Here is a 26,634-nt window from a genome sequence, read left to right as displayed (position 1 = left end):
GTATTCTAAGTGGTGTCTAATTAGGGTTTTGTATAACTGCAGCATAACGTCTGCACCGCTATATTCCAGCCCTTTAGATACGAAGGTCAGCTTTCCATTCACCTCCTTTCATTATTTCCTGCACCTTCTTTGTGGCATTTTAAAGAGCTATACACCTGAAGCCACCAATCTCATTGGACAGCCACTGTGTTTAACTTTGTGCCTCTTTTTAAAAAAAAGCCCTGATCTTGTCTTTTTATGATCTGAAATGGAAAACCTCACACTGACTTCCTCTTGTGTTCACGTCATGAATTGGAGCTTTTGAGTTTTTGGCAGTGTGCAGTGAAATCTCAGGAAGCATTATTTGCGTCCAGGGTAACTGGGGGTAATTATATCTGATAAACACAACAATAATCTCATCTTAAACAAATGTGAATCATACATAACAACTGAGGGAGTGTCTGGAAATGTGTGTGTTGGTGGCTTTGTGTTCGGTTGGATCATTTGCAAAGCTGAGTGAAAAGCCAAACAGTGCAGCTGCCATGAACACAGTGGGCAGAGTGGCCTTTCTCATTGTCGTTTGATTCTATTGGGTAGCTTAAGTCATTCTGTGTTTGGTTTTTTTTGTGAAATGTGTTTCCTGTTTGCTATGATGTAAATGTATTTATTCGATATCTCTGACCCACAAGATTTCCACTGACCCATGGCGGATATTTGTACCATGTCAGAAACAGTCAACTGGAGCTGTGGATCGCAGCCTGTATTTCTCTTCCCACTGTCACTATCCTCTCTCCACTTCCTGCTTTCTAAACTTGAACATTATAACGGCACAGGAGCAGACCATTCAACCCATCAAATTGATGCTGGTTCTCTGCACAGCAACCCAGTCTTTCCCATTCTGTGCTCTATCCCTGGACCCTGTGGGTTTATTTCCCCAGCCCATTGCTCCCACATCTTCTGTTGGCACACTGTAACCTACTCCTCTTCTAATAATGGCCATGGCAGCTGTAACCTAATCCAAGAGGCAGACGAGGTTTCCAGTTAATATCTCCTGCAAAAGGTGAAATCTCCGGCAACGCAGCGCTTCCTTGGTTAGTGCACTGGAGTGTCAACCAGACGTTTGTGCTCAAACCCTAGAGAGGGACTTGCCTCTAAGTCAGGATGATGAAGATTTAAGAGTGGTGCATACTGAACCGTGCTGGACACACGAGCCTGGGATGCACCTTCCAGGAAGGAACTGGTATTTACTCCGAGGTGTGGTACTCAGTTTCCGTCAGCAATGAAAGAAAGATCGACCACACCACACTTTGTCGTGTGCAGCTATTGGAAAATCTCAGGGGAGTCATTTCTGTTCAAAGTCATAAGCTTCCTGTACCTGTCTGTGTTACCTAGGTTCATATATACATAGGTATTGTGTCTGCGCTTACTTCTCTCAACCTACTCTTTCATCAATTCAGAAATTGCTGGAGTCTCTGCATATTTAAAATCTGGGGTGTGAGGCATGTTTTTGTGCACTAGCGTTACTTCTGATGTTTAACCAAGTTTTCCTGTTAGTGAATCACATTATAAACTACTGTCAGCATTTGCCTTCCTGCAATGCTGTGTGAACCATCACTTAACAGCCTGGGCTACTTGGTGTCTCTGTTGACTATCTCTTAAGTGCTTAGACATGTTTGCCAACAATGCTCGTATTTGTTGCCCTTGAGATGCTAGTAGTTGTGAGCTGATATTGTGGAATGGAAGTGTCTTACTTATCTATTTGTCAGGGCAGTAAAGAATTAGCCATTTGCAGTAGGTCTGGAGTCACAAGTAAACCAGATTAGGTCAGGACAGCAGATTTCACTGCGGAAACAGATCAATGACAATGCAGCAGGTTCAGGATCATTCCTAATGGTAGCTTTATATTTCTGATTTCTTTGTTTGAATTTATATTCTGAAGCTGCTCTGATGGAATTGGAATTGATATCTGTGGAACTGGGATTGACTGGATTAATAAACCTGTGATCTAACCACTGTGCTGCTACATGTACCATGGTGTGAATTAGGCCTGGCTGGAGTCTGTTTGAAGAAGGCAGATATTAACACTTATCTGAATGGAACCCTGTCTGATGCCCCAGACTGAAGTACTTGTGAGCGGTCATGGCATGCCCTGGCATAAATAGAACTTGGTTATTTTTCAGAGCCATGCAATGTAAACATGAGCAGTATTTTCTTACATTGACCTCAATGGATTTGACCCTTGGCACGTCAGCACTTGGCTGCTCTGCAGTGTTGTTAGTATTTATTTATAATCCCGAGGGGTGGGGAGGTGTGGTTACCACAGAGTTCTTTCATCTCTCTGACGCGCTCTCTCTCTCTCTCTCTCTCGCGCTCACTCGCTCTCGCTGTGTCCATCTCCTGTTCAACTTGCAGTCAGGGCAGTGGGCCCATCTTCGAGCTGGGTTTTATTTCTGTAGGTAGGGTTTCCCTTCTCCCCTACCAAAGTTGCAGAAATCCCTTATTCCTCACTGTTTGAAGAAGGGCTTTTGTAACCCATAACCGACCAATACTGCAGCCATATGGTTCCTGGGTGTATCTTCCATGGACTTGTACTTCTGCTGAGAAGTTGTGTACATCATGCTAATCCTGTTTGTTATTTTGCACAGTACTTAGTCTCATCCAGAATGCCTTTTTTTCCTCCCCTGTTCCCAATCTGGATACAAGTTTCTTTGCAGCCGCAAGCTTTTAAGTGGGGACCACCCATAAATTCCAGTGCATTCAGTCTCAAAAACAAATACCAGACAGTTAGAACCTGATCGTTATCAGTCTTCATCAGGGCACCGAATAAAATTCTGCAGCTACTTAGGGGAGTGTGAGAGCTTAGGTATTCATACATGACAGACTTTAGAAAGTGTTTATTGTAGCAAACAAGCTGAAAGTTGCAAGAAAGGGCAGATTTATTTCCCTATTTGTGTGGCTGCTGTTACCATTTTAGGCAGCTCAGGGTTAGCAAAAACCTTTTTGTCGTTCTTATCACTTCACTGCATTATTGGAAAATGTTTCAATTCTCACCTTTTTCACAGTCTCTCTGTGACTCAGTACGTGCAGACCTCCTCCAGCCCCTAGAACTCTCCGAAATTTCGGAGCTTCTCTAGTTCTGGCCCCTTAACACTCCTAGTTTTAATCTCTGCATCATTGCCCCCTATTGAGTCCATAGAATTTCTACAGTGTGAAAGCGGGCCATTAGGCCCATCGGGTCCTCACTGACCCTATGAAGATCATCCCATCCAGACCCAACCTCCTGCCCTATCCCTGTAACCCTGCATTTCCCACCTAGCCTGTATATCCCTGGACACTATGGGACAATTTCCCATGGCCAGTCCACCTAACCTGCACATCTTTGGGCTGTGGGAGGAAACTGGCGCACCTGGAGGAAACCCACACAGACATGGGGAGAACGTGCAAACTCCACACAGTCGCCCGAGGATCGAATTGAACCCGGGTCCCTGGAGCTGTGAGGCAGCAGTGCTAACCCCTGAGCCACCGTGTCGTTCCCTGGGCCCAAAAACCTGGAATTTTCTCCCTAAACCTCTCCATTCTATCTCTGTCCTCCATAAAATCAATGTTTTTTACATAGCTGCCCTTATATGAAGAAGCTACAGCCTAATGGATATGTGACTGGACTTCTAATATTGAAGCCTGAACTGCCAGTCTGAATAAGTCCAAATCCCACCATAGCAGCTGGGGTTCATTAAATTAATTCACTTAATTAAATAAGTCTGCGATTATAAAGCTATGATCACCATTGGTGATCAAAAAACCTCCATTGATTTGTTGTAAAAACACATCTGCTTCACCAATGAGGTGGAAACCTTCCATCTTTACCTAAAGATAGAATCTGGCCTAAATAGGACTCCAGAGCCACAGTAATGTGAATCCCAACTGCCCTCTGAAACAAAAACAAAATTGCTGGAAAAGCTCAGCAGGTCTGGCAGCATCTGTGAAGGAGAAAACAGAGTTAACGTTTCGGGTCCGGTGACCCTTCCTCAGAACCCTCTGAAACAGCCAAGCAAGACATTGTCCTGTCCAAACAGTCACTTGGTGGAACAGAACTTGAAACTTCTTGAAAGGAGAAACTTGTTTTTAATTCATTCGTGGGCATTGCTGGCTGGCCAGCATTTATTTCCCATCCCTAAATATCCTTGCGAAGGTAGTGGTGAGCTGTCTTCTCGAACCGCTGCAGTCCATGTGCTGTGGGTTGACTCACAATGCCCCTAGGGAGGGAGTCCCAGGATTTTGACCCAGCGACAGTGAGGGAACAGCAATATATTTCCAAGTCAAGATGATGAGGGTTTCAGAGGAAAACTTGTAGATGGTGGTGTTCCATGTATCTGCTGCCCTTGTCCTTCTAGATGGGAGTAATCGTGGGTTTGGAAGGTACTGCCTAAGGATGTTTGGTGAATTTCTGCAGTGCATCTGGTAGTAGTACACACTGCTGCTACTGAGCGTCAGGGGTGGAGGGAGTGGATGTTTGTGGATGTGGTGGCAATCAAGCGGGAGCGTAACACCTGGATGGTGTTAAGTTACTTGAGTGTTGTTAGGGCTGCACCAATCAGGCACGTGGAAGGTATTCCATGACACTCCTGACTTGTGCCCTCTTGACAATGGACAGGCTTTGGGGAGTCAGGAGGTGATTTACTCACCGCAGTATTCCTAGCCTCTGACCTGCTCTTGTGTTTACTTGGCAAGTTCAATTGAGTATCTGGTCAATGGTAACCTCCAGGATGTTGATAGGGGGGAATTGATGATATTAACACCACTGAATGCCAAGGGACAGTGGTTAGGTTGTCTCATTGGTGATGATCATAGCCTGCATTTATGTGGTGTAAATGTTACTTGCCACTTGTCAGCCCAAGACCTGGATATTGTCTAGATCTTGTTGTATTTGAATATGAACTGCTTCAGTATCTGAGCAGTTGCAATTGGTGCTGAACATTGTGCAATCATCAGTGAACATCCCCACATGACCTAATGATGGAAGGAAGATCATTGGTGAAGAGCTGAAGATGGTTGGGCTTAGGACACTACCCTGAGCAACTCCAGCATTTGTCTTGCACTCATCAGGACAAATTTCAGACAAATACAGCAATTTCTACTAAAGGGAGAAAAAAGTGCTGATTGGTTTGGCAAATTAGCTCTGGCTGATTCTCTAAGCTCAAAAATGTGCAGTGCTCATTTGCAGCAAACAGCATCCCTGAGAGTGAATACACGTTGCTTGTGGCAAGTGTGAATGAGCCATGTTAATCCAGTTCTTAATGTCGCTGTTAGCATGCTCAGGATAGTTCAAGTGCCATCCAATTGCAGAATCATATCTGTCAACGGTTTGTTTTGGGTTTTGAATGTGCAAGCTTGATGAGTATGGTCAGTACTCTTTATATGTTGAACAATTGAAAGAACATGAGATTAAACAGGAAATCAGAGATGTATATGGTAAAAGAACATTGTAATTATGGGTGACTTTAATCTGAACATAAATTGGATGAATCAACTTAATCACAATACTGTAGAGGAGGAATTCTTAGCGTGAATATGAAATGGTTTCCTGGACCAATATGTTGAGGAACCAACTAGAAAACAGGCCATCCTCCACTGGGTATTATACAATGAGAAAGGAACAATTGGTAATGTTGTTGTTAGAGACCCCTTGAGGATGAGCGACCGCAATGTGATAGAATTCTTCAACAAGACGGAGGGTGATGTAACTGATTCTGAGACTAGGGTTCTGAATCTTATTAAGAGAAATGCCAATGGTATGAGGCATGAGTTGACTATGATGGATTGAGAAATGTTACTGAATGGAATGACCATGAATAAACAGTGGCTTCAAAGAGTGAATGAGTGAACTTCCAAAGATGGTTTTTCCCTGTCTGGCGCAAAAGTGCAAAGAGAGCAGTGGCCAAATGATGGTTTACGAGGGAAGTTAGAAATAGAAACTGAAAGAACTGCGGATGCTGTAAATCAGGAACAAAAACAAAATTGCTAGAAAAACTCAGCAGGTCTGGCAGCATCTATGAAGGACAAAACAATGTTAACGTTTCGGGTCTTGTTCTGAGGAACGTTAACGCTGTTTTTTTCCTTCACAGATGCTGCCAGACCTGCTGAGCTTTTCCAGCAAGTTAGAAATAGCATTAGATGCAAAAAAAAGAGGCATACAAATTGGCAAGGAAAAACAACAGACCTCAGGATTGGGAACCATTTTGAAGTCTGTAAAGGATGATCAAGGGACTGATTAAGATGGGGAACGCAGAGTATGAAAGTAAGCTTGGGGGCACATAAGAACTGACTGTAAAAGTTTCTGTATGCAAAGAGAAAAAAAATGGTGAAAACTAATATAGGTCCCTTACAGCTAGAAACAGAGGAATTTATAGTGGGGAACAAAGAAATGGCTGATGAACTAAATCCATACTTCACTTCTGCCTTTACAAAGGACACAAATAATGCACCAGAAATGATGGGGGCGGAAGCGCAGGTTTTAGTGAGAGGTAGGAACTGAAGCAAATCTGTATTAGTAGAGAAATGGTGTTGGAGAAATTGATGAGATTAAAAGCTGATAAGTTCCCAGGGCCTGATTATCTACATCCCAGATTACTTACAGTCATACAGCATGGAAACAGACTTCGGTCCAACTTGTCAACCAGATATCCCAATCTAACTTAGTCCCGTTTGCCAGCATTTGGCCCATATCCATCTAAACTCTTCCTATGCATATACCCAGCCAGGTGCCTTTTTAAATGTTGTAATTGTGCCAGCCTCCTCCAATCCTGGCAACATTCTTGTAAATCTTTTCTGCACCCTCTCAAGTTTAACACCGTCCTTTGTACAGAACGTGACCAGAACTGTATGCAGTATTCTAAAAGTGGCCTCACTAATTACCCGTACATCTGGAACATGACATCCCAATTCCTATTGCAATACACTGACCAATGAAGGCAAGAGTGCCTGCCTACCTGGATTCCACTTCTAAGGAACTGTGAACCTCTAGGTCTCGTTGTTCAGCAATACTCCCCAGGGCCCGACCGTTAACTGTATAAGTCCTGCCCTGGTTTGCCTTAACAAACTACATCACCTCACATTTAAGTCCATCTGCCACTCCTTAGCCCATTGGCCCATCTGATCAAGGTCCCATTGTACTCTGAGATAATCTTCACTGTCCGCTACACCACCTATTTTGGCGTCGTCTGCAAACTTAATAGCTGTACATCTGATGTTAACATCCAAATTATTTAAATAAATGATGAGAAGCAGTGGACCCAGCACTCATCCTTGTGGAACACCACTGGTCATAGGTCTCCAGTCCAAAAGACATCCCTCTAACACTACCCTCTGTCTCCAACTTTTCATATCCAATTGGCTAGCTCCCCCTGAATCCCGTATGATATAACCTTACTAACTGGTCTGCCATGCAGAACCTTGTCGAACACTTTGCTGAAGTCCATATAGACAACGCCTCCCACTGCCTTCATAGTCTTCTTTGTCACTTCTTCAGAAAACTCAGTCAAGTTAGTGAGACACGATTTCCTAGGCACAAAGCCATGCTGACTATCCTTAATCAGTCTGTGCCTTTCCAAATGCATATAATCCTGTCCCTCAGAATCCTCTCCAACAACCTACCTACAACTGACATAAGGCTCACTTGTCTATTGTTCCCTGGCTTTTCCTTGCAGCCATCCTTAAACATGACACCACGTTAGCCAACTTAGTCTTGCAGCACCTTGCCTGTGGCTGTCGGTGATAAACAAGTGGCCCTAGAAGTAGTGGGTACATTAGTGGTCATCTTCCAAGATTCTTTAGACCCTGGAAGCGTTCCTACGGATTGAAGGGTAGCCCCACTATTCAAAATGGAGGCAGCGAGAAAACATGGAGTTATAGACCAATGAGTCTGAGGTTGATAGTGGGGAAGATGCTGGAATTCATTATAAAAGATTTAATAGCAGCGTACTGAGAAAACAGTGCTCAAATCCAACATAGTCAGCGTGGATTTACAAAAGGGAAATTGTGCTCATCAAATCTACTGGAATTCTTCCCGGATGTAACTCGTAGAGTTGATCAGGAAGAGCCAGTGGATGTGGTTTATTTGCACTTTCACAAAGCCCCATGTAGAAATTCATGTGTAAAATTAATTAATGGCATTGAGGCCAGTGTATTGTGATGAATTGAAAATTGATTAGCAGGCAGGAAACAGTAGGAATGAATGCATCTTTCCCTGATGACAGGCAGTGACTAGTGGACTACCACAGCGTGGGTACTAGTACCCAGCTATTCACATAGATGCAGGTACAGTTACAGCATTTAAAAGGCATTTGGACAAGCACATAAATCTGAAAGGTTTAAAGGGAAATGGGCCAAATGCAGTCAAGTGGGATTAGTTTAGTTTGGGGAAACTTGGTCAGCATGGACGTGTTAGAATCACAGAATCCCAAAAGCGATTCATCGAGTCTGCACCGAACCTCCAAACAATACCCACCCAGATGCACCCCCTTACCCTATCCCTGTAACCCTGCATTTCCCATGGCTAACCCACCTGGCCTGCACATCTTTGGACTATGGGAGAAAATTTGAGCCCCTGGAGGAAATACATGCAGTCATGGAGAGAACGTGTATGCTCCACCCAGACAATCTCCCAAGGGTGGAATTGAACCCAGGTCTCTGGCACTGTGAGGCAGCAGTGCTAACCACTGAGCCACTATGCTAACCAAAGGATCTGTTTCTGTGCTGTTTGACTCTGTATTATCTCAAAATTTGTCAGTGATACAAACTCTGGTGGAAGAATGAGCTGTGGGGAGATGCAGAGATGTTACAGTGTGATTGGCCAGGTTGCATAGCAGATGCAGTTTAATGTGGATAAATGAGGTTATTCACTTTGGTAGCAAAAATATGAAGGAAGATTATAATTTGAATTGCTGTAAATTGAGAGGAAGGAATGTTCAACAAGTCCTGGGTATCCTTATGCACCATTCGCTGAAAGGTAAGTGTGCACATGCAGCAGACAGTAAAGAAGGCAAGCTGTATGCTGGCTTTCAAAGTGAGAGGATTCGAATAGAGCAACAGGGAGGTCTTGCTGCAATTACACAGGGCATTGGTGAGGCCACACCTGGAATATTGTGTGTAGTTTTCGTCCCCTTATCCGAGGAAGGGCCTCCATACTATACAGGGAATGCAGCAAAGGATTACTTGGGATGGCAGGACTGATGTCTGAGGAGAGGTTGAGTTGGTTAGGATTGCATTCACTGGAGTTTAAAGGAATGAGGGAGGAATATCATAGAAAACTATAAAATTCTAACAGGACTGGACAGGTTAGATGGAGGAAGGATGTTCCTGATGTAGTGGAACTGTGGTCATGGTTTAAGGACAAGGGGTAAAACGTTTAGCACAGAGAATGGTGAGCCTGTGAAATTCACTATCACTGGAAGTGGTTGAGGGCGAAACATGGTGCATTTTCAAGAAGAAGGTAGATATGGTGAAAGGGATTTCGAGGTATCGGGGAAGGATGGGATTAGGGTATTGAGTTCAACGATCAGCCATGATTAGACTGAATGGTGAAGCAAGCTCAAGGGGCTGACTGGCCTACTCCTGCTCCTATCTTCTATGTGTATTTGATTCAATGTGAGAACTGATCTATTTACCTGGTATCACACCAGCACTGAAATTCGTATACAATATTGCTCAATCACATTGTAGGCACAACCTATTGGCAGAATTTCAGTGATGGCTGAGATTGGTCACAATGTCTATACAGTCTCCCAGCTGAGATTAGTTAGTGTCTGCTCTGTCACTATAATGCATGTATGGCCAATGAGGACTGGATCAGATTGTCCATCTGTATTCCCCAGGGATCGGTTTGTGCCTGTGTGTTCCCTGGGATTGGATTGGTTTGTCCCTGTGTTCTCCCTGGGATTGGATCGGTTTGTGCTTAGATTGTCCCTCGTTTTAACATTGATATTGAGATCCTCAACAGGGAAAGTGACAAAGATGCAGGTTGAATCTTTGGCCACAGGGTTAAAGTTCGGTAAACAGCTCACATGTAAATTCTTTGTGTAAAGTAATGTAAGATATCAGCTTATGTTAGCTGAATTGTCATTTTGTTTGTTCTCTTTTAGTTGTTTCGTGAAGTGCGAATAATGAAGATTCTAAATCATCCTAATATAGGTAAGAGTGGGTTTCTTCAAGCTAACATTCAGTCTGTGTGGAACTGGCTCGTTCTACTGTGAAGCTCTTACTGGGTTCTTCTGTGGGGAGTGGAGTGTTGGGTCTCTGCTCATTCACACCCAGCTGTTTTTGTCTTATTCCATCCTCTCTCACCTTGATCCTCCCTAACCCTAACCCAGTCCCAGCCTGTGGAAACATCTTGTCTGCATCTACCCTGTCCATCCCTTTTAGTACTTTGTAACTTTCAATGAGATCACCTCCGTCCTCCAACTCTCCCAATCTATGGATTCCAGAGCTTAAGTTGGAAAATGTCAGCCCTACAACTCACTCCAGCCCACCTCCCCATCTTGCACAGTAGCTAAGCAAACACTGGTGGATTTGGGGAGGCTGCTGTGATTCTCGCCTCTTGAATTAATCATTCCCAATTTAAGTACACAGCCTCAATTACCTCAGGATGTGATATGGTGGAAAATGCTAGCATATAATTTATCCTCACCTTGAAGGAGTAACCTTTCCTCAGAACAGAAGGGATATAAGCGTACAAAATAGGAGCAGATGTAGGCTATTCAGTCCCTTGATCATGCTCCACTGATCAGTTGATGGCTGATGCATTTGCATTTGGATTTCTGCACTCCCATCTACACACCAGTAACACGTGACTCCCCTGCCTAACAAGAATTGATCCTCCTCTGTCTTTAAAAATATTCAGTGATCCCACCTCCTCTGCCTTCTAAGGCAGAGTTCCAAAATCGTACAACCCTCTGAGGGATAAAAAGTCTTCTCATCTTCATCCTGAAAGGGCAGTTGTTAATTTTTAAACAGTTCCCCCCGGATCTCGCCTGGTCCAGCCAAACTTTTGTCCCAAAGACAACTCACTTATTCCAGGAATCAATCTAGTAAACCTCCTGTGAACTGCCTGCAGTAGTCACACTCTCCCTGGGTACAGAGCATTAGCCTCCACCTCCCATTCATCACATTTCCCCACTCAGAGGAATCCTTTGGATTATGACAGGGGCTGTGGGAGAGTTGTTTGTGTGACTGTTTCACAGTTTAATTGCTGCTTGTACAATACATACCTGACTTATCGCTCTCAAAGCGTGTAGCCACAAGCTGGAAGTTCAGACTAGTGTTCAGTTTTCTACTAGATCCTCACCATCCTTTCAGGAGATTAAATCTTTATTGTCCCATAACAGCTTGTTGAATTAGAGGTGAAACTTCACCTGTTTTCTTTTCTTTCTGTGTCTTGCAGTTAAATTATTTGAAGTTATAGAAACGGAAAAAACACTGTATTTAGTAATGGAGTACGCCAGTGGGGGTAAGTATTGCAGCGGTTTGTGTGTGTACGAGAGAGAATGACATGTTAGTCACTAGTCCAGAATTTCTTCCCAGTCTTGCCGCCAGTCTTGGTAACCCGCAGTAGGATGAAAAGTGTGTGAGATGCACATAATTCACTGTACTCATGCTGAAACTGGGCATCATTCCCTGGGATTGTACCCACCGACAGCTTCTTGAATGCTGCATCATAGCTCTGGTCCCCCTCTCTAAACGCAGCGAAGGGTGAACATTTGAGGAAAGGCCGCATTTTTTGATGGACTGCTCCTCATGCACCAGTTGTCTTCAGCACCCCGCCCTGCATTCCCCAGTAAGAAAAGCTCCTGTCAGATGCCATGCCTGGAGAATTCTTTGTCCACCGCGCCTCTCTGCTCCTGCAGCCAAGTGCAGGCTGTCCCTGAGTCCTGAATTAATCTCCAGAATGCAGAAGTTTCCTGACCTCCTGTGTTTGCCTCATTATATGAACATCCAGGTCCAAAGTCTGGCTGTATTAGCCTGAGCTGAAATTAGCCTGCTCACTGCTTTCCATTCAAACCAATTGAATAACGTTTCATAGATGATTTCCACCTCCTCATCCTCCTCCCCTTTCATGCTTCACTATAATCCTGATGGTAACATTGGCTCCAACTTGGCTGGTATTATTACTGGGCCACGAGCTAACCTGAGTTGTAAATTGAACTGAAAACAAAATTGCTGGAGATCACAGTTGGTCAGGCAGCATCTGTGGAGCGAAAGCAAGTTAATGTTTTGAGTCTGGATGACTCTTCGTCAGAAAAGCTCTGACCTGCTGTGATCTCCAGCATTTTTGGTTTTCAGTTCAGATTCCAACATCTACAGTAATTTGCTCCTGAATGGTAAGTTGATCAGAGAGTCTACTAACACATTTTCTGGTGACCTTGTTTATCAATGAGGTGTAAACTTGGTTTCCATGCTTTTTGGATGCTGTATGGAACGCCTAACCCTTAACCTTCCCCACCCTGAGCGCCACAGGAGCAGTCTTTGATGGTATGTGTGAGGCTGCTGAGAGGCTGTTCTTCCCAGGGAATAGACTCTAGGTCAGAGAACAGGAACAACATCGTGAAGTGGTGAAGCACTGGAGGCAAAGGGCTTTATTTGGTTGTAAAGCTTCATAAAGACTTGAACAAGGAGGTGAAGTTGGTGGATAATTGTGAAGAAATTGCACACGTCGTGGTTGTTGGTGACTTGTCAAGTCTCGCATGGTCTTTCCACCCACCATCTATTCTTTAGGTCACTAGTTCTTTGTTGCACCTCAGCCTCCAGCCTCTGTGATGCGTTATTGTATTAAATGATGGCGACAGCTCATTGCTCACACTGTGTGTTGTGTGGGGTAAGTTGCTGAACAATTTGGTTCTTCATGTTTGGTTGCAGCTTGCTAAGCCGTGTTTGTGTGCTCCTGCAGGGGAAGTATTTGATTATTTAGTTGCACATGGAAGAATGAAAGAAAAAGAAGCAAGAGCAAAATTCAGACAGGTCAGTGCTCACCAAGAACCTCTACCCTTTACCCGTTCTCCTATCAGTGCATCCATCTCTCGATACCCTTCATCAGCCAGAGCTCAAATTCAACCTTTCCCCCTCCCTCTTCTTTCCCTCTTCTCCCTAATGACCCCCTCACTGGGTGTTCCTTCCCTTCTCCCTTATCCCTACCCCCTCCTCTCCTATTCCTCCTTTCCATGTTATACCTTGTCTCCCTCTCTGCCTGCCCCTCTCATTCATTCCCTGTCTACCCCCACCCTCACCATCTTCAGCTGGAGCCTATCTCCACTGTCTCCTCCCCGGTCCCCTTCACCAACCTGGATGTGTTTGTTGACTTTTTTGTCGGATGTTATTTTAGAGGGGGTGAGGGGGGTGGTGGTGGCAGCGGCAGCGGTATGGAGGAGAGGAAGCAGAGGAGGAGGTGATGTTGCTAACTGGGAGCTGGAACCCTAGCTCATGACCTTCTCTGCTGTGCCTACCCTATGGATACCGAGGGGTCAGCTGTTCTCATTGAACTGAGCACAGGATGGAAGTGAGGCATGTGTCCTCCCTGGATGGTTTGGAGCATTACCACATCATTTGGTATCTGGTAACAGCAGACCTTGCTGTATTTTTCTGTATGCAAAAGCTAAGCTGTTCACAAAAACCATAAAACATGGAATTAGGTTCTTCTGTCTACAATGTGCATTGTAAGGTGACATGTTGACATTTCCTGTTTAACTTACCTGGCTACTGTCACTGTGGCCTCACTGGTATCTGGTGAATTTTTCACTATGACACTTTGTCCTCTGTCATTTACAAGTATCATTGTGTGTGATTTCTGTAGAGGTTCCTGAGGGTTCCAGTAATAATACTTCTCATTGGGATATTTGTGAAGCCACTGACGTTGAAATGAATTCTGGGCTAGCTATAATCTGGTTTGACAAGCTGAGCAAGACCCTAGAAGTTGACCAGATGTCACATTGTTTCTCCTGCTTGTGTTTTGTAGATAGTATCTGCTGTGCAGTACTGTCACCAGAAGTGCATTGTTCATAGGGACCTGAAGGTAAGGACCGTTATGACTATTTCTCCTCCTAGTAGTCCCTGACTGTGATACATGATGACCGTGCAGGTTCATTGTTTATTTGTTAGTTGTTCTGTGATTAAACTTATCTTGAATATTGTGCCTTGTATTACTGTTTCCTCTGTAGAGTGAATTGTATTTGGCGTGCATTGTTTGTTATGTGGTTGAGTTGATGCAATCCATTTTGTAATGTCTAAGGTAGCAGCCAATGTGATTGGTGCCACACCTTCCACCACCAACACTCAGTAGCAGCAGTGTGTACCATCTGCAAGAGGCACTGTAGAAATTCACCAAGACTCCTTCCAGACTTAGAACCACTACTGTTTAAAAGGGGAATGGGCACCAGATACATGGGAATACCACCCCCTGCAAATTCACCTCCAAGCCATTCACCATTTTGACTTGGAAATATATCACTTCCTTCAGTGTGACTGGGTCAAAATCCTAGGACTCCTTCCCTAATGGCATTGTAGGATTCCCTGCAGCAACACATGGACTGCAGCGTTTCAAGAAGGCAGCTCACCACCACTTTCTCAAGGGTAGCTAAGTGCAGGCAATAAATGGCTGGCTAGCTAGTGATAGCCACATCCAGTGAATGAGTTAAGAGGGAAGACATAACTGTAAGGGCAGCTACATCTCTGAATTACTTTTGAACTTTGCTGGTCCCCTCAGGTACTGTGCTGCCCCCGGCCCCTTCTCATGGATTGCTGGCCTTTATTTCAGATTGCAAGTCACACTCCCCCCAAGTTAGATAAAGGTTCCAATTAGCTTCCATCTGGAAGCACTGTGTTCAGTCCCAGTGACCACACCTCAGCAAAGAGATATTGGCTTTTGAGGTTGTGCAGTGTCAATTCACCAGATATTTTTATGATCAACCTTTTCAGAGATGTCCTTCCATACCTCTGGAGCAGGTAGGTCTTGAACCCAGGCCTCCTGGCATAGAGGTAGGGCCACTACCACTACCAGAAAGATTCCAGGCTAAAAGGGATTGCACAGACCACGCTCAGGTGTGGGAACCTGATCAAAATTAAGATGATTAAAGGGTTCAGTAGAGAGAGACTATTTTCTGTGGTGGGTAGCAAAGTCTATAACATGGGAATAATGTTACAATACGAGCCGAGCCAACGAAGGGAGATGTCAGGGAGCACCTTCTAGCCAGTGTAATGGAAATCTGTCAGATGCTCGAAGCTGATTGGTGTTCTCTTGTTCAGCAAGTGACTTGTATGACACAACTTCCTAGCTGCACTGAACTGAAAATAGAGCTAATTAATCAGATTTCAAATTGTTTTGATGAACTAGCCTGCATAGAGGATGATTGTTGCACTGTGTTTAGAGTCTAGTGTTTAGTGTTACTGGTGGCTACTCCTGGTCTCACTCTCAGTCTCACTAAAATCGCACTCCTTTTGTGTGATCAGACACTTTAATCTGCTCCATTTCCTGTTTCTCTAATTTTTATTTGTGTTTTTTCCATCCAGGCCGAGAACTTGCTGTTAGATGGAGATATGCACATAAAAATAGCAGACTTTGGCTTCAGTAATGAATTCACACTGGGGAATAAATTAGACACGTTCTGTGGGAGCCCGCCTTATGCTGCTCCCGAGCTTTTCCAGGGGAAGAAATACGATGGACCAGAGGTGGACGTTTGGAGTCTCGGAGTGATCCTGTACACACTCGTGAGTGGTTCGCTGCCCTTTGATGGACAGAACTTGAAGGTACTTGGATAGTCTGGTTTTAATATGGAAGGAGCATATGTGATCATTGGCTGGATTTCTGCAGGTTTATACAGAATCGGAGTGATACCAAACTGTCATGAATAATTGGGTCAGGTCTCAGGGCGACAGTGTGTCTATTTCTGAACCACATGCCTTAGGAACGATGTCAGGAATCATGGGAGGGCTGTAAGAGAGGTTTGTCCAGAATCCTGCAATAGGGATGGCGTATTTCAGACCGGAAAAACTGGGGCTGTTCTCCTTAGAGAAGAACAGCATCTGATGTGGTTGGAAAGTGAACAAGGGTAACCGGAGGGAGAGTTGAGCTACTTCTTTGACAGTGAGTAATTGTACTCTCCAATGTGGGAAGCTGTTTGAACTTTCAAAGGGGAAATGAGATAAAGAGCTGAAAAGGAAAAGATAAGAGATCTGTTGGGGAAGAATTGGGGTGGGTGAAAATGGGATTAATACATAGCTGAGTGACCTCCTTCCCTGCATTACTGTATAATTCTACAAGAATCCATTCAGCCAAATTTCCCCTGACACAAGCAATCACTTTGTGCCTTTTCAATAAATATTCTTACCAAAAAACAACTCCCAGGAAGCCTTGATGGTCTTGAAAGTGTGCTTTACCTCACAGGCTGGCTCTGGTGCCACTTGAGGTTACTGTCTACTCCTAGATAGTGGAACGACGCTGGTTTTCCTTGCACATCTCTCCTGGTGGGTTTTGTCACTTGTCCGTCTAATAGCAGAGCTGCCTATTCCAGCACAGGAAAGGCTGCTTGTTGCAGCTTCTGGTGAAAAGATTAACTGGGTTTGCTGCAGTTGCACCGCAGAAAACGGAGTTAAAAATCACACGATACCAAGTCACTGCACCTGACAAAGGGACTGTGCTCTGAAAGCTTGTGGTTTCAAATAAACCTGTTGGACTTATAACCTGGTGTCGTGTGATTTTTGACTTTGTCCACCCCAGTCCTACACCGGCACCTCCATATCACAGAAAACTGAGATAAGCCAAAAAAAACCCACGTAATCACATGCTTGGTCTTGTTCCTGACAGGGCCATACAGGTGTTCTGCTCCATGTGAACCTTCGGTAACACTATCTCCATCTCACCTTATCCTTCAGGTTTATCCAGTTTCATTCCCCTTTATGTGGATTGATGATATTCCCCTCGATCCCTCCCTGTGGGAGTGTGGCCCACATTCTGGGTGAGGTTGTCTCTTCAGAATTCCCCACTGGATTTATCAGTGACATTCTTCATTTGTGCAGGGCACTGCTTGCCTAGACCAGCATTTATTACTCATCCCTAATTGCCTTGGAGAAGGTGGTGGTGGGCTGCTTTCTCAAACAGATACAGTTCTTGGTGCTGTAGTTTCCCCACGAAAGGGACACGTCCTCTCTACATTGTTTTCTCCAGCCCCCTTCGTTTTTAACATCTGTATTGGATCACCTCTCAGCCCCCTGTTTATCCAAGAGGGAAGAGCACAGTCTTTCTTTCCTGATATAAACCCCCTTGGTTCTAGCATTTTTCTCCTTGCAGCTCCGTCAGTGCCTCATTTTCTTCTGGTCACGTGGAATGAGTTGAAAGTGTAATCCCACTCCCTGGGCTATCTTGCCCGCAGCCCTGCAAGATTTTACCTGCCAGATATTAATCCTGTCACCTTCTGGAAGTTCCTGCTCAATCTATGTGCCATGCCCTGCAACAGTTTAGGAAACAGCTGAGGGCTATAGCGGAGGAGGGTAGGGCTCTCTAGTAGTGTGTATTAGGATGGACCAATGAGTGCCCTCATCCAGAAACAGTGTCTGCTGGTATCTGTGGGAGCCTAAAAGGTTTCCTTTTAGCTAAAACTTGCTTGTTGCAGAAGGAAGTCACAGCCTAAGGGGTTGGGGGAGGGAAGGGCTGCTGAGGGCGGAGGAGGTGTGTGCGTGCCTGTGTGTGTGTGTGTGGGGGGGAGGGGGGAAGTGGGGGAGTGGGGTGGTGGGTGTGGGTGCTGCTACTGGCTGGGGAAGGGGATGTAACATTGATTGTCCTTTCCATGTGTTTGCAATGAGGGAGCCTGCGTTACTGGATCAGCGCGAGTGTGAATCTAGAGCCTTCTCAATGCTTTAGACATGATGCATCAAAGTGGAGCAAGTGTTTGTGGACCCACTATCTTTTGCCTCACAAAATCCCAGAAACCAGAATGGGCCCGATCGCTCTTTTGTTTTGGTGCTGGTCAAGCACACTGACCCTTCTGGTCCCTCCCCTCTCACCACCCTCTCCCTCTCCTGCCCCTTGCCTCTCACCTCTCTTCTCCCCAATGCCCTCTCTCTCCCTGCCCCTCAGCCCCGCCCCTCGACCCCCCCCACCCCTCCCTGCTGCTCAGTCCTCCCCCTCTTTCTCACTGCCACTTGGCCCTCTCATTCCCACTTCTACCTATTCCCTAATCTCTGCTCAGGCATCTCCTCATCCCGCCCTCCCTTTTCCCCATCCCACAACCTCTGCCTTACCATCATTCCCCTTGCTGTTGGTGTTGAACGTGGGAGCACTGGTTGGGGGGAGCCACAGTTCACCATTTGGAAATATATCCATGGTGTAACCTGCCCTGTGTGATGTTGGCGTACAGCTGAGAGTCTGCTATGTAACCTGCTGTCATTCTCTGTGAAGGTAGTACCTCTAGATCTGGTTGGGGTGAAGGGTGATCAATGAAATTGGAGATGTGCTTATTTTCAATTTGTTTTGCTTTTTCTATCTTTCCATCAGGAACTGCGAGAGAGAGTGCTGCGAGGCAAGTATCGAATCCCCTTTTACATGTCCACAGACTGTGAAAACCTACTGAAGAAATTCCTGGTACTAAATCCAGCCAAACGAGGCAGCTTAGAGGTGAGTTAGAGAGAGATGTGTGTCCATTCTTTGTATAGGATTTTAAATGTACAGGGGGCAGCTTGCGCAGTGCAGCCAAGTATAGTCTGTGCAGGCACAGCATTGTACTTGCTTCAGTCAGCCAGGGCTAGTCTGTACCTGACATTCATCATCCTGACACACCGTTCTCGGTCAGGTCTACTATCTGGTGGATGGTGGGGTTTGGTTATCCTCCAGTCTGATTATTTCACCTCTTTTTATTTGGTGCATCTCAAGAATGGGAGATCTTTGCACCTCTCAGACCCATGATGCAGAATTTATGGCACAGAAACTTGGGATGTTGCTGTGCTGTTGGCAGCTGTGATTTCTCCATTGCCCACGTGACCATCCTAGTTAATACCTGATTGGCCGAAGGGCTTCAGGAGGTCCTCAGATGGTGGAAGATACACTGCAGGAATCAGAGTCTATCTTCCTTTGTTGAGTCTGACCGTAATTATTGTCTTGACCAGCAAATAATGAAAGATCGTTGGATGAATGTTGGTTATGAGGACGATGAGCTGAAGCCGTACACAGATCCTGAGCCAGACTACAAGGATCCCCGGAGAACAGGTCAGTTTTCTCTCAGTATCCGATCTCTAGTCTTCCCACTTGGCAGTTCTTGTTGCTTTAACAGCCTATTCCCTTCACTGCAGACCTCATGGTAAACATGGGATACACTCGGGACGAGATCACTGACTCTTTGGTGAACCAGAAGTATAATGAAGTCATGGCGACGTATCTGCTGCTGGGCTGGAAGACCTCTGAGGTAACTGAGAGCTGAGAGTGCAGTGACAGAAGCTGATGTTGGACTCCCATTGCATTCTTTCAGTTTCTCACACTCATGCTCCGCAACTGTGACGGATTGTGCTGCAAACCACGGCCCTGTTCCCCCATTAACTATCCCCACCTCCCCCTTTCAACCTACACAACCATTGCCAGAAATCACTAAAGGCCTGGTAGCACCGCGATCTCAGCGTCGGCCTGGTTATCCTGTGGTAGCAAGTTATTGATGTCCGGCTCTTGTTATTGTTGGTGTTGTGGTGTTCCTGGTTGTTGTGCTGATTTACTCAGAACGGGATTGTTTGTGTTTTGTGCACAGTTGGATGCAGATTCGCTGTCCACTAGTAACTTGTGTTTGAAGCCACGCACTGACCATACAAACAGTAACGCACAGTCCCCCTCCAACAAGGTACAGCGAAGTGTCTCATCCAGTCAGAGACCACGTCGGATCAGTGAACAAGGTATTTTCAGATGATTCCTTGCTGCCTAGGAACAGCTGGGTTTCTGTGATGATAGTTCACTGGGAAAGATTAGATGGTACATCTTTGCCATTTCAATGCCGTACACAACAATTGTGATACAGTGATTGCGGCTTAGACTCAGATCCAGACCTCTGTGATGTTTCCTACGGGGTTTTACTGCCTTATATAAAAGTAGCTTTACTCTGTATCTAACTCCGCGCTGTCCCTGTCCTGGGAGTGTTTGGGGATGGTGTAGAGAGAGCTTTACTCTGCATCTAACTTCGTGCTGTCCCTGTCCTGGGCATGTTTGATGGGGGACACTGTAGAGGGAGCTTTACTCTGTATCTAACCCCATGCTGTCCCTGACCTGGGAGTGTTTGGGGATGGTGTAGAGAGAGCTTTACTGTGTATCTAACCCTGTGCTGTCCCTGACCTGGGAGCATTTTGGGGATGGTGTAAAGGGAGCTTTACCCTGTATGTAACCCTGCGCTGTACCCAGGCTGATGATGTGCTGCAGGTTTGATAAGTCAGTTGCTGAATTTATGGAGTTCTGGTGGATTTTGAATCCTCAGTCTCTGGGAAATGGAAAGCAGGAATGGGTGAGGGTGATGGTTATTAAATCCCTCGAATGGTTTCTGTGCTGAAATCCGGGGGAATGTTTTGTCTTGAATACACGCTGCTGTCAGTAGAAATTCCCTGCACTCTGCTACTCACCCCGTGACTCTTTTTGATCATTGCTGCAGCTGGTCCCACTAACCCCAGCAGCAACTCCTATTCTAAGAGGAACCAGGCAAATAGCACTGACTCCAAACACCAGGATGAGGAGAAGGACAGTTCACGGCGCTCCAACAGCAATGTGAAGGTGCCAGCCAGTCCCCACACTGGCTCAGACAGGAAGAAGGCAACCACGCCATCCTCTATGGTGAGTCAGAATGCAGTATCATACAGCTGCAGAATAATGTTTGTCTCCGGCCTTGTGCCTGACACTGCGCCTCATTGTCCTGTTCTAAAGCAAATGTTTCTCATCTCTCTGCAACACCCCCGTCTCACCCTTACAGAACAACGCACTGACCAGCAGCGTGAGCCGCGACAGGAACTCCCCGATGGCAGATCGAGCTGGTACAGGTCAACAAGGCAATGTACAAAACAGCAAAGACAGGTAACCACTCTGAATCAGACCATTGTCACATTCTGTACAGCACTCACACTGCAGACTGACTGAGTTCAATGTGCCTGCCATATCTGTTAGTGGGCATCCCAGACCTTAGGAACCCAGAGTCAAGCTGTACTTAAATTCTATCACCATATGAAATCGGAGCAAGAATATGCCATTCAGCCCCTGAAGTCTGCTTCAATAAGATCATGGCTGATCTGTTTATAATTCGAATTCCACATTCCCATCCACACCCAATTACCTCTGATACCCCTACATAAGAAAAGTCTACCTACCTGTGCCTTAAAAATATTCAATGACCCTGTCTCCATGACCACCTGAGGTTGAGGTTCCAAAGTTGTACAATGTTCAAAGAGAAAATATTTCTCCTCATCTCTGTCCTAAGTGGGAAATCTCTCATTGTAAACCAGTGACCCCGCCCCAGCTCACTCAATGTGTACAAGCATCCACTTGACACGTAGTGGGTCTTGGGGCATTGTATGGAAGGGAAACACAGGATGAGGAATGGTGGCTACGTGGTATTGGGTAGGGGAGGTGAAGAATGGTGGATGCACAGGCCGGGTTGTGGGGGGGAAGGGAATGGTGGGTGCACAGCCATGGGTGGGAGAGGTGATGTACAGGCCCAAGGGGCGTGGAGTGGGGAATGGTGGATGTACAGAATGAGGTGTGCGGTGGGGTGACCTGTGAAGCAGAATGGACTCAATTTCGTTAATTATATTTTCCTTTGTCCTTTAGTTCGTCAGTACCAAGCTCCAGAGTATCCTCCATGTCTGTCAGTTCGGCAAGAACCCGGCACACAAAATCTATGTCCACCTCTGTTCACCCATCCAAAAACACAGCAACAAACAATGACGCTCAGCGTCCAAGGTAAGCTTTCTGTGAACAGGCTTCTCTCCAGTTACAGTACTCACTGCTCTGCAATGGTCCTGAGTTACTGGGACTGCAGTATATCACAGCAGCTTCCCTCCCAGGTGCTCTCCTGTTTGCACTGCAGAGCTGCCCCACCCTGAATATTGAGCTTTTATTACCTGGCTGTTGGCTCTGCCACTCAGATTCCCAGGCACCAAAAGCTAAGAGCTAGAGGAGACACAGATCCTGAGGCAGACTTTGCAGTGTTGCCAATGGAGAGGGCAGTCAGCGCTGTCAAGGGAAAGCCCACTCCACATTTACAAATGCATGCATTATCCTGGGGGATCCTGTTGCTTTTCACTGAACAAAGGTGCATGTACTGCAGAGCACTCACTGCAAAGGGGAAGGAACCACAATTAATATTCCCTGTCAGTGCTGGAGCAGGCAGGTTCCCTGGGAATGGGAGTGATTCGAGTCAGAGTGTGAGCTTCACAAATCTCTGCCTCAGATATGCCAGCGAGCTGGGGCCACTCAAGTGTACAAGGTCACCCCCATTGGAGTTAGCGTTTCTACCAAAGATATGAGAGTGTTTTTAGGTGCATTATCATTTGATTCAAGAGGGAAGCCACAAAAGCTGCTCTGTGTATAGTCAGATCCCAGAGCAGCAGTCAAATAAGGGGACTGTTGTTTTGGGTTGCTCATACTCAGGAAATATTGGCCCTGGTAGATCAAGGAGAATCCATGCAGCTCCCAGCCCCTGGTACTGCTGTGAGAACCTTAACATCCACCCGACTAGATTAGTGTGATGCAACACAACTGATGATACAGCACTTGTTCAGCGCTGGCCCCCTGAGTGCGGCGGCCCCCCCTCAGCGCTGGCCCCCTGAGCGCGGGGCCCCCCCCCCCCCTCGGCGCTGGACAAAGCTGGCTGTAGTTGTCGATTCTGGATTTATTGCTCAGAAGTGTAGTGCTGTTTTTCTGTTGTGTTTGCAGGGTATCCGTTCACATTTTTTGGCTTCTTTCTGTTGTCTCCACAGCACTGCTCCCCAACGGATCCCTGTCACCTCACCCTCTGCTCACAACGTTACTGCTGCCCCTGAACCCAGCAACTTCCCAAGGGGTGTCGCTAGCCGGCGCACCATTGATGGGGGGCAGCTCCGACAGTTCCGCGATCAACAGAACACTGCGTTCAATGGCCCCCCTGCCTCACCCACCCTGTCTCATGGCAACAGCCAAGCACGGAGAGGGGCATCTGGTAGCATCTTCAGCAAGTTCACCTCCAAATTTGTCCGCAGGTAAGGAGCTCATCTGTTTTTCCTCTCTTCTCCCCTGGTGGCCCCTCTCTGCTGGTCGTCTGGTGTCCTGAAGGTTGGAAGCAACAATCTGTCAGCCGCACTCCAACTCTCTACCGTCTACTCATCCCGTCCCTGTGGGAGGCCCGATTCGATAAGTGCCAGGACTTTGGCTAAAAGCAGCAGGAACAGTGGGAAGATCCAAATAAACCCCACCAAAGAGCCAGCACAGGCAGGAGACCATTCTGCCCAGCATCTGTTTTATGCTCTGAAGTTATTTTGGTTTTATCCCAATAGTACGGTTGAAGTCTCGCCTAGAAAATGGCAAAACTCCAGGTGAAGTGCCCAGTGCCCCTCTTCAATTTATTTTCAGAAGCCAGTGCAGGCTTTGTTTAGATTCCAGCTCCTCCATCCCCAAGAGCTCGGTGCCAGAACTGCCTTCTCTTACCCCAACAACATTGCCCTGGTCCCAGAGTTGGGGAGGCTGCATCTACTTGTGGAATGGCACCCCGTGACAGGAGATACAAGGGGTGGGGTTGTTGCTGAGGGGAGGCACGAGGAGAAACCCTGGGGAAGGTGCTGGTGCCGCAGAAGCATTGAGGTGGCTGCAGGAATATCGTGGTCATAAGTCACTGGAAGCTAACAAGCACCACAACATCTCGGAAGGGCCCGTCAAGCCAGAATACGTCGGAGGGGTAGTTCTGCTGGTTAATGATGGTAGCAGCACAATGGAGAGGAATAACCTCAGTTCAGGAAACTGATGTTAAGCTAGCTTGATTAACGATGAGAAATGATGATTGGAGAAGAAACTTGTGCGATTGTATACAGATCCTCCAACAAAGTAATCGCATAGGGCAATGTAGGCAGGTAGAAATAAAGGGAGCTTGTCAAAAAAGCCCAGTGATCATTTGGGGGATTTTAACCTACATATAGACATAAGGTAAACATTTACAGGATGGATTGTGGGTTAGAAAATTGGACACAATATTAATAAAAAGGCAAAGAATGACTGACTAAAAGATAAATGAGGAACAAAAGATTGGAAATCAAGAGAAAAGTAGCCAGAAATTAAAAAAAGACAGTAAGAGAATCAAGCAGGTATTTTGCATCAGTCTTCACTGTAAAGGATATCAGTAAGATCCCAGAAATAGTTGTAAATCAGGAAGTGGAAGGGAGAAAGGAACTCTGGTGAATCACAATCAAAGGGACACGATGCTGAGTGAATTAGTGGAGCTGAAGGGTGACCGATCCCTGGGTTCAGGTTGTCAGGAAGTAACGGGTGGAGAGCCCCAGGAATCAATGCTGGGGCTTCCACTGTTTACAAGTGACTTGAATGAACGGTTCAAAGATGTGGTTTCAAAATTTGCTAATGGCACAAAGATCGCTAGGAAAGGAAGTTGTGGAAAGGACATACGTAGATCCAAAGGGTTATTCATAGGTGGTGAGGAGGCAAAGGCCTGACAAATGGAGGCCAGTGTCGAAAAAAGTGAAGTCGTCCATTTTGGCAGAATGAATAAAGAAGCAGGTTATCTAAATGGTGAGAGATTACAGAACTCTGAGATGCAGGGGGATCTGGGTGTCCTCGTGCATGAATCACGAAAAGTTAGTCTGCGGGTACAGCAAGTGATCATGAAAATTAATTGAATATATTGCTATGGAAAGGAGACCTGAGCATGAATAGGGAAGTAATGTGTCACCTATACAGACTGCATTTGGGGGTGCTGTGTAACCTTATTGTAGGAAGGATGTAACTATGCTGGAAACATTTCAGAGAAGACTTTTGGAACTCTGTTCATCAAAAGGTGATGGAAACAGAGCCTTATATATTTTTAAGGTAAGGGTAGAGAGATTCTTGATAAGCAAGGAGTGGAGCGGGGGGTGGGGTGGGGTGTTTGGCCTCCGTAGTAATGTGGAGTGATCAGATTGGCCACAATGTGAATGAATGGTGCAGCAGCCTCGAGGGGCCTGCTCCCAATCTGTATGTTCATGTGTTGGCCTTTATCTCAAGTACAGGAATAAAGATTCCTGACTTCAATCTTACTGAACCTTTGTGAAGCCACATCTTGAGTATTGTGTGCAGTTTTGGTCCCCTTACCTTTCGAAAGAGATTTTTTTTCTGAGAGGGAGTGCTTCCCCAGACTGATCCTGTCCTTTGAGCAAAGATTGAGGAGACTGATTCTCTATTCCCGAGAGCTCATGAGAGATTCCTCAGAAACTTGTGTATCTCAAAGGATGACCCTCATCCTTGTTTGCTGTTCTCTTCCTAGATTTCATTTGTTTTGTGGGGTGTGCATATTGCTTGCTGGGCTAGCATTTATTGCCTGTCCCTACTTGCTTGTTGAGAAGGTGGTGGTGAGCTGCCTTCTTGAATTGCTGCACTTCATACAGTCCCATAATGCTGGGAGGAAGGGAGTTCCTTGTGCCTTTTAGCTGGTGGACAGGCTCTGGGGAGTCGGAAGGTGAGTTACTCGCTGCAGGATTCCTAGCCTTTATCTTGATGCTGTATTCACTGTATTTATACAGTTGGTCCTATTCAGTTGTGTCCTAGCTGGGGTCTGCGCTGTTGAAGCCACTTGTATGGGGAATTGAAGTGTTGTGGCATAGGGGGGCACAGACACACCACCCTCATTCCCCAAGGTCACCGAGGCCAATAGCTCTCAGTAAACGACAGTGTGTTGACACGTTTGGAATACTGTGCACAGTTCTGGTTGCCACACCCCAGAAAGGCTGTGTGGAGGATGCAGCAGAGGTTTGCCAGGATGTTGCCTAGATTAGAGTCTATTAGGAGAGGTTGGACAAACTTGCGTTGTTTTCACTAGTGTTGGAGGCTGAGGGGTGATTTTAGAAGTATATAAAATTATGACAGGCCTGGATAGGGTGGATAGTTGGAGTCTCTTTCCCAGGGTGGAAATGTAAAATACTAGAGGGCATAAGTTTAAGGAGAAAGAGAAAAAGTGTAATGGAGATGTGCAAGGTTTTTACAGATGATGGTAAGCACCTGGAATGCACTGCCAGGGGAGGTGGTAAAAACAAAGTTTAAGAGGGATTTAAACAGAGACAAATAAAGAGGATAGAGGGATACGGACCACGTGCAGGCAGATGGGATTAGTTTAGAATAGCATTGTGCTCTGCACAGACATGGTGGGCCAAAGGGCCCGTTCCTATGCTGTACTGTTCTGTGAACAGAGACAACAAGGTGCAGGGCTGGATGAACACAGCAGGCCAAGCAGCATCATAGGAGCAGAGAGGCTGACGTTTTGGGCGTAGACCCTTCATCAGAAAAGGGGGAGGGGAAGGGGGTTCTGAAATAAATAGGGAGAGAGGGGGAGGCGGATAGAAGATGGATAGAGGAGAGGATAGGTGGAGAGGAAACAAACAGGTCGAAGAGGCGGGGATGGGGCCAGTAAAGGTGAGTGTAGGTGGGGAGTTAGG

General features: G+C 46.0%; 1 protein-coding gene across 5 annotated transcripts in view; it reads left to right on the top strand.

Annotated features, from left to right (window-relative positions):
- The window catches only part of LOC109920737 (serine/threonine-protein kinase MARK2-like), a 139,154-nt gene that overhangs the window by 91,803 nt on the left and 20,717 nt on the right, over nucleotides 1-26,634 (top strand). For 4 of the 5 annotated variants that reach the window (XM_048619752.1, XM_048619749.1, XM_048619751.1 and 1 more), the window contains exons 1-13: nucleotides 10,120-10,164; nucleotides 11,414-11,479; nucleotides 12,917-12,987; nucleotides 13,979-14,035; nucleotides 15,529-15,765; nucleotides 18,509-18,628; nucleotides 19,117-19,216; nucleotides 19,300-19,412; nucleotides 19,746-19,887; nucleotides 20,631-20,809; nucleotides 20,946-21,046; nucleotides 21,797-21,928; nucleotides 22,948-23,205. In XM_048619752.1, coding sequence (XP_048475709.1) covers nucleotides 10,137-10,164; nucleotides 11,414-11,479; nucleotides 12,917-12,987; nucleotides 13,979-14,035; nucleotides 15,529-15,765; nucleotides 18,509-18,628; nucleotides 19,117-19,216; nucleotides 19,300-19,412; nucleotides 19,746-19,887; nucleotides 20,631-20,809; nucleotides 20,946-21,046; nucleotides 21,797-21,928; nucleotides 22,948-23,205 — 1,604 coding nt within the window. In that variant the 5' untranslated portion in view covers nucleotides 10,120-10,136. Of the gene's footprint in view, nucleotides 1-10,119; nucleotides 10,165-11,413; nucleotides 11,480-12,885; nucleotides 12,988-13,978; nucleotides 14,036-15,528; nucleotides 15,766-18,508; nucleotides 18,629-19,116; nucleotides 19,217-19,299; nucleotides 19,413-19,745; nucleotides 19,888-20,630; nucleotides 20,810-20,945; nucleotides 21,047-21,796; nucleotides 21,929-22,947; nucleotides 23,206-26,634 lie in introns of those variants that run through there. The other variant, XM_048619748.1, reaches the window with a different exon arrangement.

Source organism: Rhincodon typus, chromosome 43 (genome assembly GCF_021869965.1).
Source record: "Rhincodon typus isolate 14 chromosome 43, sRhiTyp1.1, whole genome shotgun sequence".
Classification (NCBI taxonomy): domain Eukaryota; kingdom Metazoa; phylum Chordata; class Chondrichthyes; order Orectolobiformes; family Rhincodontidae; genus Rhincodon; species Rhincodon typus.
Note: the sequence above shows the minus strand (reverse complement) of the source record. Positions and strands in the feature narration are given on the sequence as shown.